Here is a 14,234-nt window from a genome sequence, read left to right as displayed (position 1 = left end):
GTGGATTTATTGTTTTCTAATTACTTAAAATTGGTTATTATGTGAAGCCAATTTAAATTTTAAAATAAACATAACATTATTATACTTTCATTTTATATTACTAAAATTTCATTCCATCTTCCTAAAACATTGTTTCAAAGTTATAGACGATATTGGGTCGTCAATTAAGGTTGGTCTCGGACTAAAATATGGAAACACGTAAACCATCACCACCATAATCGGGATGTGAAATGTCGTTTCAGTTTGAATAATATCGTCTTGACTTAAAATATGAATTTGCCCATTTTGGCGGCTTAATTTGATACAAAACACGGAATATGTAGTTATTTAAGTAAGCTTGTGATATGACTTATTGGACCCACCCAATAAGCCAATGAGCATTTGGGTCATCTAAAAGGTCGATCCATCTGCAAGGTCATTAATTAATGGCCCACCTTTATTAATAAGATCTTATAAGCCCATTAGGGTTTATTAATCCTACTTAGAGTTCTTCTTAAGTACGATTCACTAATCACACTGATAAATAAATCATATACATCACTTTACAATGTACGTTTTATTCTCTAGTTCTGATACTTCAAACTCTATTATTTTACCTACTCATCTGCTTTCCTCAGGTGTTCATGACACGAACCCCAACCCTAATCATATATTCGTGTGCAGTGACCTACCATTAGGTTCCCGTTTAATTCACCCTGGGTGAGTTATACAACATCAGCTTGCTTATGCAACTTGAATCACCGAAATTGGATATTGGGTGAGAAAGATACGGATAAGTTAATGAACAATGCTCACAACTAAAGTTGTGAGCTATCCAAAATTCAAAACTTAATTCATTCATACATAACTTTATGTCATGCGACATCCAATCTAGTTGATTCAAGTTGGAATAGAAAGATAACCGAAAGAACTACAATTTTCTTGTTTCGAATTTCGCCAAAACCAAACTAGAAATCGGTCAAAATCACATTTAAAACCAAAACAGTATTGGTAAAATTGGAACATTTCCTTCAACATTTAGTTAATGAAATTAGTGAGATGGAAATAATGGGTAAATACAGATTTCGTCCTTCGAGTTTGCACCAATTTCATATTTGGTCATTTATGTTAAAAAAAACACATATTTGGTCCCTCATGTTTCAAATATTCAATATTTTTAGTCATTTTCGTCAATTTTCCGTTAAAACTAACGGAATCAAGTGTGTCCCCATCAATGAATTAACTGACATACTTAATATATTTACCGGAACGACCAAAAATGTTAAATGATTGAAACGTGAGGAACCAAATGTATTATTTGTAAACATAGGAGGTCAAATATGAAATATGTGCAAACTTGAGAGGTGAAAATTATAATTTTTCCTGGAAATAATAGTACACGTTAAACTGGGCTGGGCTATTTAGTGTTATGGGCCTACACAAATCAAAGGTTGCAATTTAGCAAACGTGCAAGCAACTGTGCATGTAGATGGCACCTGCCTTCAATAATTGCCTCTAAATTCTAACACAACCAATCAAACTGTACTTCAATAATTTATATTCTAATTAAATTTATATATTTTAATTTTCCCTATTTTTAATTGTTTTTTTATTAATTAATTAAAAACTTAGGTTCTCCTAAGTAAGTCTTCTTACACGAGTCAATGCAACATCTTTAATCTGCATATATGCCACCACATTTCTTACATAATTTTCATTAATCCTCTCGTCTACACATATCATTATTTTCTCATATTCAACTAATTAGTGAAAAATATCATATTTTCTTCCACATACATTTCGAAATCGGGAGCTATGGATTCATCAAAATGTAGTATTTGTTCGTCTTCCGGCGGCGTGGAATGTTACACGAAGATACACGACATGCTACGATGGAAATCGGGCGAGACGGTCGATATAAAAACCATAGGCGTGTTAGAATCGTTCGGGGAGATGTATGTGGATCGACCTGGATTTTTCAAGAGAATATTTAATGGGGATGTTCATCACGAGGAATTGTTTAAGAAAATCGGGGATGCAATTACGATGAAGAAGGAGATGAAGAAGAAGAAGATGCTGCCACGTAGCATGAGTGTGGGTAATATAATCAATCAAAGAGGTTTGGATGATGGGATTGATGGATTGAAACTTGAGAGGTTTAAAGTTAAGACACCAAATGTGATTGTGGAATCGGATGATCAGAGACTTGGTTCTTCCAAATAAGTGAAATGACCGTAATGCCCTTTTCGTTATTGGTGTCGTAAGTTTTTTTCTTCTTCTTGGTATATGTTGTAGATCATGTTTCATGTTCGTAATGAATTCATAAGTGTCGTTTATGTTATGTTATTCTTATAATGGGATGTGATCGATCAATGTTATTGTTTCATTTTTAATAATATTGTTTCGACTTCAAACATGAGTTTGACCATTTTCAAGTCTGAATTTGGTCAAACTCAAAACACGCAAGTTGTATTTTATTGAGTTGACTTCCTAATACAACTTGCTTCAGCAAGATCAGATGTCGGATGAGAAAGGTATAAATGAATAAATGAACATTGAGTACAATTTTGGTGTTTGAGTTAGTTAAAATCCAAGATGTTACAAATTCATGCATAACATTGTCACATGCCATCGATTTTAGCTAACTTAAGTTGGATTAGAAAGCTAACTCAAACGACTATAATTTTTGTGTTTTAAATTTTACAAAAATCAGACTAAAAATCATCAAAACCACGTTCCAAGGCAAAACGATATTAGTAAAATTGAAACAATATTAAGATTTGTGTTTTCGTGGCATGGTAGAGAAAGCTTATTGTTTCCTAGTGTTGCTTACATAATTTTTAGGGTAAATTACACCCACACCCCTGAGGTATACTTAAATAACTTTAAGGTCCCTATGGTATTCATAATTACACTCACCCCCTGAAACGTAGTTATAAACTCTAACGGGATAATGCATTGGATACATTATTCCGATAGTGTTCTAGTGAACTATTACTTTTAGCTAGTGGTGGAGATAACATAGAGTTATGGGGAATTATGTGGTGACATGGCTCCCCAAATATGTCATAAATCACCGATAACTCTTTGTTGTCTCCACCACTTCCTAATACCAATAGAGCGTTAGAACTCTATCATAATAACGTATCCAATGCATTATCCATTAGAGTTTGTAACTACGTTTCAAGGGGGTGCGTATAATTATCCATACCACAGGGGCCTTAAAATTATTTAAGCATACCTCAGGGGTGTGAGTGTAATTTACCCTAATTTTTATTTGTTAGTTAATTTGATGGAGTCCAACAAGGATTTAGGCGGTGTTTGAAAAAAAACTTATTTAAAAACAAAAGTTAGTAATTGTGAGTTAAATCGTTTTTAAGTTGCTTCTCAGAGCACATCTAAACTTGCTTTCTCTTCATTTTTCAGAATATTTAAAACCACCATCAACTTTTAAAAATAAGCACCCTCTTGGACAACTCATCAACTCTTTGCCTTGCTGATTTCGAGACAGATCTTTCTGATAACAACCTCGCCCGAAGAAATTCTATCGTCATTGCATTTGATTCTTCCATGATATTCACAAATTCACTTCAAACGATCAGAAAAAAAAAACTACCTAAATCAAGAAAATGCATTAATATAATCAGTAGTTTTCATACATGGAAATACTACCGTGAAACTTCCTTCATACTTCATTTACCACAGTAATTAATCACAGTATATAAGCATGCTGGAAAACGTATGGGATTCGATCCGATTTATACATATAAACTTATCGACACCATCTTCATCTACCGATACTTTCTCCTACATCTTATTACTCCACATACGCGTTACTAAATTAGAGATCTGTTCAATATATAGTAAGCAAGAAAACTCTTTAAAAATAATTCTCTCCTTTCTTTCGTTCGAGAAAGTTCATATATTACAATAAAACATCTACTAAATTAATACAATGGTGACAAATAAAATTTTATTAATTTAACAAAATATTAGATTATCGAACTACTATTTAATATGAATTGGCAATAGAATTTTCTCACACTTTGTATAATATTAGTATGTTATTACATGGATTTATTGTTTTCTAATTACTTAAAATTGGTTATTATATAAAGCCAAATTAAATTTTAAAAGAAAAATGAGATTATTATACTTTCATTTTGTATTTTACTAAAATTTCATTTCATCTTCCTGAAACATTATTTCGAAGTTATACACGATGTTTTGAGTCGATAAATAAGGGGTTGGTCTCGGACTGAAATGTGGAAACACGTAAACCACTACAGCCATAATCGGGATGTGATGAATGTCGTGTCAGTTTGAATTATATCGTCTTGACTTCGAACATGAGTTTGACTATTTTGGTGGTTCAATTTGACAAAATTCAAAACACGAAATATATAGTTCTTTAAAGTAGCTTTCTTATGCAACTTGAATCACCAAAATTGGATGTTTGATGAGAAATATATGAATTAGTCAATGAACAATGCTCACAACTTTAATTTTGTAAGCTATCTAAAATTCAAAACTTAATTCATTAATGCTTAATTTTATGTTTCGAATTTTGCCAAAATAAGACTAGAAAATCTGTAAAAATCAAACCTTTCATTCAACATTTTAGTAAATGAAATTATTGAGATGGGAATAATAGGAAAAATACAGTTTTCGTCCCTCAAGTTTGCATCTATTTCACATTTGGTCCCCTATGTTCACAAAAAACACATTTGGTGATCATGTTTTAGAAATTCAAAAAATTTAGTCATTTCCGTTAATTTTCCGTTAATATTAACGAAATCAAGCGTGTACTCATTAATGAAGTAACTAACATAATAACGGTAACTGACGGAAATGACCAAAAAATTTTATTGAAACATGAGTGGCCAAATATGTATAATATCTGCAAACTTGAGGGGTGAAAACTGTAATTTTCCCTGAAAATAATATATAGTACACGTTTAACTGGGCTGGGCTATTTAGTAATATGGGCCTACACAAACCAAAGCCTGCAATTTAGCAAACGTGCAAGCAACTGGGCAAGCATGTGTACTGCATGCAGATAGCACCGGCCTTCAATAATTGCCTCTAATACAACCAATCAAATAATTGTACCTCAATAATTTATATTCTAATTAAATTTATATATTTTAATTTTCCCTATTCTTATTTTTTTTTTTTATTAATTAATTAAAAAACTTAGGTTCTCCTAAGTAAGTCTTCTTACACGAGTCAACGTAATGTCTTTCATCTGCATATATGCCACCACATTTCTCTTACATAATGTTCATTAATTCTCCCACCTACACTTATCGTTATTTTCTCATATTCAACTAATTAGTGAAAATATCATATTTTCTTCCACATATACATTTCGAAATCGGGAGCTATGGATTCATCAAAATGTAGTATTTGTTCGTCTTCCGGCGGCGTGGAATGTTACATGAAGACGCACGATATGCTACGATGGAAATCAGGCGAGACGGTCGATATAAAAACAATAGGCGTGTTAGAACCGCTCGGGGAGTTGTATGTGGATCGACCTGTATTTTTCAAGAGAGTGTTTCGTGATCACGAAGAATTGTTTAAGAAAATCGGAGATGCAATTACGATGAAGAAGATGAAGAAGAAGAAGAACATGATGACACGTAGCATGAGTGTGAGTAAAATAATCAATCAAAGAGGTTTGGATGATGGGATTGATGGATTGAAACTTGAGAGGTTTAAAGTGAAGACACCAAATGTAATGGTGGAGTCGGATGATCAGAGTTAGATACGTACAAGACTTGAAATGACCGTAATGCCCTTTTTCGTTATTGGTGTCGTAAGTTTTTTCTTTTTTGTTTTTGTTTTTTTGTTATTTTCTTGGAATATCTTATAGATAGATGTTTCATGTTCGTAATGAATTCATAAGCGTCGTTATGTTATGTTATTCTTATGGGATGTGATCAATGTCGTTTCATTTTTTAATAATATCGGTTCGACTTTAAACGAGATTTTAACCATTTTTAAGTCTGAATTGAAAAAACTCAAAACACACAGTAAGTTGTATTTTATTGAGTTGCCTTCCTATTACAACTTGCTTCAGCAAGATCAGATGCCGGACGAGAAAGATATAAATGAATCAATGAACATTACGTACAATTTTGGTATTTGAGTTATTTAAAATCCAAGATGTTACTAATTCATGCCTAACATTGTCACATGCCATCGATTTTAGCTAATTTAAGTGGGATTAGAAAGCTAACTCAAACGACTATAACTTTTGTGTTTTAAATTTTACAAAAATCAGACTAAAAATCATCAAAAACACGTTGGAAGGCAAAACGATATTAGTAAAATTGAAACAATATTAAGATTTGTGTTTTCGTGGCATGGTAGAGAAAGTTTATTGTTTCCTAGTGTTGCTTACATAATTTCTATTTGTTAGTTAATTTGATGGAATCCACCAAGGATTTAGGCGGTGTTTGAAAAAAACTTATTTAAAAACATAAGTTAGTAATTGTGAGTTAAATCGATTTTAAGTTACTTCTGAGGGCACATCTAAACTTGTTTTCTCTATTTAAGTTCATTTTTCAGAATATTTAAAACCACCATCAACCTTTAAAAATAAGCATATAATATTCACTTAAATCGAAATCACTAATATACTTTTAAATAAACTTTTATGACAAACACCTAAATATTCCATAAACAGTTGGGAAAGAAATGGTCAAGGTCAAAAATAAGAAAAGTCAAACTGAGGGCTATACATACCAAATAATTAATTTTAGAAATGTTCAAACGTGCAAGCAAGCCAATAGAAGAGTGCATACTAAATATAATACATTTAAAATACGTTTATATATTAAACTATATCTTAATTTTTCCTCATAAACTTCAAAAAATAATATTATATTAATAATAAACTTCAAAAGTATATTAATACATTTGTAGTGCAGGTATACAAATATATTAAATCTAGAATAAATGGTGTAGAAATAATTAAAACACGTATATATGTTCATAATTCCAAGCTAGTCATCCCCGCGTCTATCTTGGCAATTTACACGCGCAGTCTTCTTACACTAGTCAACGGTCAACATTGAAACAATTTGCTGCTTGCTTGTCCAACAAGTGATTTTATTTTTATTTTTTTTAAACCTACATATATATATATATTTATATATACACCCACATTCTTGCAAACTTTCATTAATTATTTCATCTCAACAATATTATTATTCTCTCATAATCACCCAATATTTTTTTTTTTGGCAAAAAAGTGAGCTTTATTTATATATCGTTGAGGTAACAATATAATATTTTTGATCTCTTTGATTTTTTTTTTCCGAAGTCGAAGCTATTAATATCATTCGTATGGATTCATCGAACTGTCGTATTTGTTCGTATTGGAACAAGGATTGTCACACGGTAACGCACGATTTGATAAGATGGAAATCGGGTAAGTTGGTCGATCCGGAGATTCTGATGCTCTTGGAATCTTTCGAGGAACTATATATGGACCGACGCGAGTTTTTCAAGAAAATATTTCGTGGGAACCACGAAGAATTGTTTAAGAAAATCGGAGATGCGGTGACGAAGAAGAAGAAGATGAAGAAGGCTAAGAGCATGCCGCGTAGCATGAGCATGAGAGCAATCGGAACAAGGGGTTTGGATTTGGATGATGGGATGATTGATGGAATTAAACTTGGGAGGTTTAAAGTTAGGACACCAAATGTACTTGTCGATGAACCCGATGACCAGACGTGAAATGACCGTTATACCCTTTTCATCCCACCCATTTTTTTTGATGTTTGTAAATTGTAATGAAAATCATAAGTATTTAATTCTGTTATGTTAGATGCAAACTTGAAGTTGTATCTTAATTTTTTTGTTTTTTGGAATCATTATTAATAATATATATAAATATTATATTAATATGAGTTTTTATTAATTTATTAAATAATGAAGATGGGTGTTTGAATTGGGCCTCGACAAATTGATGGAAAGGCCCAATGGGTCAAAATTAAGGTAAAGTGTTGACTATGATATAATAATAAACAAGTGAATTAAATTAATTGAAGCTTATCCATAACCAGCAGAGCATGATAGTGCATATAATTTGAATACCTGGTGACAACTTTGAAGTCAACCTACAATGATTAACACTATTTTACAAAATTGTTCAGCACTTTTCCCGCCATTTATTGTGAAAAAAAAATGTGATGTTTCCTTTTTTATTTGGAATATAAAAAAAAATATCTTATTTAGAGAAATATAATAAGAATGTGTGTATTAGGAATGCCCAGTATACTCGTCTTTCTCTTGTGTTTCAAGACTGTATTTTTACATATCGTAGGGATGAGTTGGTGGGACCCCCATTCTGTTTTTTTATCAGAGCACACGTAAAAATGGTGTGACTACCATGAGTTGTGTTTGTTTGTTGAGGGCGAACTTGATCTATGCAATTTGGGTCAGTTAAATGGAAAGAGTCCGCTGATGTGGTCGCTCGTTGTTATGTCGTAAGTGTGTATCTCCCTTGTTCATGTCGTGATGCAGGCCTTCCGCCTTTATTTCTAACACTTAGCTGAATGTAGTCACAAACTCACATCCGACGTCTATATCTACCCTACGTGGGATTAGTGACATGCTATATAGAATGTCAGCTATCGATTAAGGTAAGATTGAGTCTGAGTTGTCTTTGAGCTTTATACCAGATTCTTACTATCCGGGCTTCAAGGCAATTGAGACCCTATCACATGTACCAACTCTTGTAACGACAACTGAAAAAAAAATGAGAGTTTTTTTTTTTTTTTTGGGTGCCTTTTATGAAAGATTATACTAACATCCACTATGATTTGATTAAACAATACTTAAATGCAATTAATATCATTAATTAATTCTTCTAACAACAATACATATATCATCACGTGAAGATTTTGATTCCAACTTTTGAAACAAATCTAATGTAAAATCCCATCTTGCCAATCGCTTCAAAACAAAAGTGTACCAAACGTTAATTCAAGTCAAAAAGCCTCAACTAATTATCATAAACAATTCTGATTAATTAATTAATTTTTGGTTCAAACAACCAAATTAAAGTAATGTGAAAGAGTAAATAAAACTTGGTTGAATTAATGCTTTAGAACACCTCCAATACGTGCTTATTTGAATATTAATTTTCTTACATCATCTCAACTCGAGCTCGTTTTATTTAATATTTACAAATAATTAATATTTTAAATGGAAGTCGTTTTATTTATTTTTTATTTATTTTTGTAATAGCACGTTACCTATGCAGTAGACTACAACCCTATTGGCTGGATTTATTACATAACGTGATTTAGAGTCAGCAGAAATAGCACTCCATCTGTGACTATGCAGTAACCACAAGTTACGTATATACTATATTGTATATTTTTTATTTTTTTTTCTTCTTTTTTTATAAATTATTTTATTATTAATCTATACAAGGGGTGGATGGACGAAGCCCATCCCAATTTTCGCTTTTCTTTCAGCCCATTTAATACTAAAACGACGCGCATTCCTGCAATTTATATATAAATATAAATAAAGATGAGTGTGAAAATGGCAGAAAAATGTCAAAATTAATTTTCAAAGTTTTTTCTTCACCTTTTAGCCAGGAAAATCTCGCTGAAACTTAATTTTCGAATTCCATTAACTAAGGTGTCTTTTTCTCTCACCTGCTTCATCTCTCTCTCTCTCTCTCTCTCACACACACACACACACAACACACACACACACAGTCTATTTCTGTAATTTAGTATGCTTGTATTTCCCAAGATGGGGGTCCTTGACTTTGGCTCAGCCAAATCCCACCATGGCTTCTCTCCCACCACCACCATTACTCTTTTCCTTAAAACCACTGACACCCAATTTAGAGAGAGAGAGAGAGAAAGCTAGAGAGAGAAAAGGAAAGTGAGAGATAGACCTCACTACGTCTGGAATCTTTCTCATTTACTCGTTTCATCGCCTTGATTTGCATAGATTCGTTAGATAATTAAGTGTTTGAAAAAAAAATTCTCAATTAGATTTGCAGATGTGGGGGACACTCACAAGTAGGGACAACACACACACACCACTACAGAAGCAAAAGGAAAACGAACAAATCATAACCGAATTGGGGAATTTTTTCTTCTTCTTTTTTTGATTGATTGATAAAAGTGCGCACTAACACCACCACTGTGTGTGAAAAAGACAATGATATCCCCGGGGATAAACTTGGTGATGACTGTGATCGGATTTGGTCTGAGTATTACGTTCATAGTGTTTGTTTGCACCCGCCTCATTTGTGCTCGAATCCATTTGAATGCTTCTCGCAGGTTTTTCGCACGTGCTGCTGCTGCTGGATCTGATCTCACCACTGTAAGCATTTGTTTTCCCCCTCCATGCCGATTTAATTTGTGTTTGTTGTTCGTTAGTTCGCGTTTTAGGTGCCGATTGGAACTTAAATCTTTGAATCGAGTTGTCTAGTATAATTTGAATGAAGTCGATTAAATACGTCTCGCAAATAGCTTCGAATTAATTCGACTCGTGTTTAATGGCATTGCCCTGTTCTATTTTTGCTTCTTGTCGGAGAAAATTCGGAAAGAATTCGTTTCTTGATTTCCTAATATAGTAGTTCTATTGGCCCCTATTGTGATTTACGCATTTGTAGCTTGTAAGTGTTAACTCCACAGCCTAGTAGGACCGAGAATCTTGTTCGATAACAACCAGCCAAAGGGCTATTTTCTTTTTTATGCGTTGTTTCCATTTACGGCATTTTAAGTCGTTTTTTTTCGTTTTTTCGTTTTCTAACAGTTGGAGAGGGGTCTAGAGCCTATTACGCCGGCCAACTTCCCTATGAAGAAGTATAAAGAATTATGCTTGCCCTCTAAAGAAAATGCTTCGTAAGTTGATCGATCTCTGCCAAATTCGATGGCCTTATATATTGTTTGGCTATTTGCACATCAACTATTACTTATTGGAGTACTTTTAAATCGAGTTGGACTGGTTTATTTGTTCACTTTTTTTGATATTTCTGTTGAAGTAGTGATAAAAGGCAGTAGTCGAAATACGATCATGCTAAAGAAATTCCAATTTTCAGACAGTTCCTAGGAAAAGATCAGCCTAAATTATGGTGTACGATAATTGCTCTTCAACGTCCCGCTGGACTTACTAAGGAAGAAATTTAGACATAAAAAATCCGCCCGTTTTGTGCTCGATGAGTAACTTCTTTAAATGTGGCACTTTAGCTGGTTAATGTAGATAGAATAGTTCTATTTCTCGGGCTAAGATCATATTTATTAGTAGTTGAACTTAAGGTTAGTTAATCTTTTATATATTTATTTATTTATTGATCTTTTTACGAATTTCGTTACTAGTAGCTATGACATCCTAAAAAAACCACCGAATTTTTTTACTTTTTTTCTGCATTCAGTTAGAACTCGAGGCCGATTCTAGATGGGACATCTGAATATGAATGGGAGGAGAAGTATAGGCTAGGGTTACACGAGCTAAGCTAAATTTATTTGCTTAAGTTGTTTTTCGGAAAAAAAAAATGCAGATAAAATCAACAAGTCCTTCAATTCGCTCGTAGAAACATTAAACAACACATTTTACTAATTCGAAACACGACCATTTGTGACGACTGATAAAGAAATTCAATATTTCGATCGTATTATTTCAGTCACAGGTGCAGTGTGTGCCTATCCGACTACCAAGAGGAAGACTCGCTGTACATCCTCCCAATCTGCGGCCATTTCTTCCACGCAACGTGTATAGGGATATGGCTGCAGCAGCATCCAACTTGTCCGGTTTGCAGAGTTTCGATCCAGCGCAACAAGTGGTTCATGCACCCCATGTTCAGCTCCGCCCTTCGATCCCAGCACAGGATGCAGGCTGTCAACGCGCATTACTGCCGGTGCATGGGGAACAACAACGCTGGCCGTTCATCCAGAAGATCGACGGTGGATGGGGAGATTGTCGATGTTCGTTGTCACTCGGTTAATCTTGGAGATAGAAACTCTACTGTCACCGTTGATTGTCAACGGGTTAGCAAGAACTGTGAGTCGGATAGGATAGTAAAGTAGAATTGAATTAGTCTTTTTTTTTTTTGTCTTTCTCGGACGGGGAAAGAGCAATGCTCGAAAGTTGGCATGGGTTTCTTTTGTTTTTTCGGGGCTTTCTGTATATATATGTCATTGTTGAAAATTGAAGAAACTATTGCAACTCACAAGTGTTCTTGTTTTCTCTTTGTATATTGTACGTAGGCCTAGAAAATATGGGGAAAAAAAAAAATAAATAAATAAATATTCTCTTTGTATATTGTACGTAGGCCTAGAAAATATGGGGAAAAAAAATAAAAAAAAAATAAATATTTAGAAATATGACCACAGTGGGAGTCGAACCCACGACCTTTTGATCCGAAGTCAAACGCGCTAATCCACTGCGCTATGCGGTCATAATGTGATAGCGTTGATAAAGCCCCTTCAACTTTAGAGTATAAATAACCAAGCATCCAGAAGATATTTTGGTTTAATGTTTAGAAGTATAATTGATAAAAAATAAAGCATAAAGACCGCATAGCGCAGTGGATTAGCGCGTTTGACTTCGGATCAAAAGGTCGTGGGTTCGACTCCCACTGTGGTCGTTCAGAATTAATTATTTTAAATGTTTTATTACATATTTATTTATTTCCCCATAAACCTTTTTCAATAATTTTAATTTACAACGTTTAGAACCTTCGATTATTTAATTAAAGAAAATCTTATTTTGAAAATTTTAATTTACAACGTTTAGAACCTTCGATTATTTAATTAAAGAAAATCTTATTTTGAAGGTTCGATTATTTAATTAAACAAAACAATTTTGTTCAAAGTATACCCCTTAATAAAATATTTTTTTAAGAAAAATGTAATTAAACTTAGATACGGGATGGGAAGTATTATTAATTACAGATTTCGAGTCGGGAAACCCGAGCGGCAAAACTCAAACAAAAGGCGGCAAAACTTCCACTCGCCTCTCTCTCCCCTCTCTCTCTCTCTCTCTCTCTCTCCAGCCTCCCAATTTCTCATCTGTAAACATCGCAGAAGCATACAATTTCACTCGACCGCGACTTTATCTCTCCCTATTATATTGTTCGAGCGGGATAGATCTGCGAACTACACCCTGAGAAACAGTGAGTTTGATCTATTTTAATATGTATTCACGCATAATATAAGAATTTGTTAGTTTCGGGGGTTTTGCTCGATCCAGTATGTTTGAATATTTATTTATTTGGTAATTTGATTTGGTTTTTCTGCTGTTCTTTCTAGAATTGAAGGTATTGCAATTGTGTTATAGGATTTCATAAATTTTGGTTATTTCGTTTCCGCATTTAATTTAGGATCAATGTGTTGAATTAAGTAATGGATATGCATATTCTAAGAAAAAGTATGACTGAGACATGGGATGGGAACATTGATTGAACGATTTAGAACAAGCTCGCAGCTAGGGTTTTTTGTATGTTTTCTGTGGATGCTACAATATATATATTTTTTTTAATTTTTATAGCTGTTGGATATGTGAAAATGTTGTTACTCACTCGTATATGTTTATTGATTACGAAAGAGTCTTCATACTAGGAGGTGCTCTTTCTAAATAAGTCTGCGTTTTCCTTTTCGTTCTTTCAGTAGTTTATAAAGAAATCTTGTTCATGGTATAAGTTCCAGTTGATTATTACAGGATTGCATTGCAAAAGTGACTAAATGTTATGCTGAGTTGATCCAATTTCTATCTAAAAGGCTTCTGTTACCTATTCGATTGCGGCAGGAAGACGACTCTTTAATGGCAGTGATCAGAAAAAAACGAGAAGGATTGATCTCACTGGCAGAAGCACATGGAGTTATCTCACCAGTTCATTGTGGTAGACTATTATTCTATTCTATTGCTTCAAGCTCAATTTAACTTCTAACTTCTGTTTGTTCAACCAATTTGATACATTATCTTGCTATATGCTCTACTGCTAGTGCTGATTGTAGTTGTTCTTCTACCAAACTTCTCTACGAATTTCCCTGCATAAATTTTTATGGTGAAATCTAAATCCAGGGGTGTATGTGATGGGTTTACAGTGAAGAATATACACCCTTGGTATGTGTAATACAGGGTGATATATAGTCTGCATATTAGGCTTTAAATTGGTCCTATTAATATTTATGTCTAGGAAGAAATCAATGGCTCCATTCAAAGATGGATTTCTGAGATAGATATATAGACGACACAGCTGTGAATTACAT

General features: G+C 33.4%; 1 protein-coding gene and 2 non-coding genes across 3 annotated transcripts; 2 read left to right on the top strand and 1 right to left on the bottom strand.

Annotated features, from left to right (window-relative positions):
• The first annotated feature begins 9,546 nt into the window (after positions 1 to 9,546).
• On the top strand, positions 9,547 to 12,196 carry LOC105977396 (RING-H2 finger protein ATL38). The gene is made up of 3 exons (XM_013002702.2): positions 9,547 to 10,344; positions 10,780 to 10,868; positions 11,648 to 12,196. Exons 1-3 carry the CDS (start codon positions 10,180 to 10,182, stop codon positions 12,048 to 12,050), a joined length of 657 nt encoding a protein of 218 aa, XP_012858156.2. The 5' UTR covers positions 9,547 to 10,179; the 3' UTR covers positions 12,051 to 12,196.
• A 151-nt stretch (positions 12,197 to 12,347) lies between these two features.
• On the bottom strand, positions 12,348 to 12,421 carry TRNAR-UCG (transfer RNA arginine (anticodon UCG)). The gene has a single exon. It is a non-coding gene; the product is annotated as a tRNA-Arg (tRNA).
• A 115-nt stretch (positions 12,422 to 12,536) lies between these two features.
• On the top strand, positions 12,537 to 12,610 carry TRNAR-UCG (transfer RNA arginine (anticodon UCG)). Its single transcript has one exon. It is a non-coding gene; the product is annotated as a tRNA-Arg (tRNA).
• Positions 12,611 to 14,234: the final 1,624 nt, after the last annotated feature.

Source organism: Erythranthe guttata, chromosome 6 (genome assembly GCF_056151865.1).
Source record: "Erythranthe guttata isolate IM_541 chromosome 6, IM_541, whole genome shotgun sequence".
Lineage (NCBI taxonomy): Eukaryota > Viridiplantae > Streptophyta > Magnoliopsida > Lamiales > Phrymaceae > Erythranthe > Erythranthe guttata.
This window is presented reverse-complemented; position numbering and strand designations above follow the sequence as displayed.

What these genes read in the sequence shown, in the direction of transcription:
- LOC105977396 (XM_013002702.2), top strand. Translation starts at nt 10,180, where the DNA reads ATGATATCCCCGGGGATAAACTTGGTGATGACTGTGATCGGATTTGGT. An exon ending in CTGGATCTGATCTCACCACT is followed by an intron (nt 10,345 to 10,779) that starts GTAAGCATTTGT and finishes GTTTTCTAACAG; the next exon opens with TTGGAGAGGGGTCTAGAGCC. An exon ending in CCCTCTAAAGAAAATGCTTC is followed by an intron (nt 10,869 to 11,647) that starts GTAAGTTGATCG and finishes GTATTATTTCAG; the next exon opens with TCACAGGTGCAGTGTGTGCC.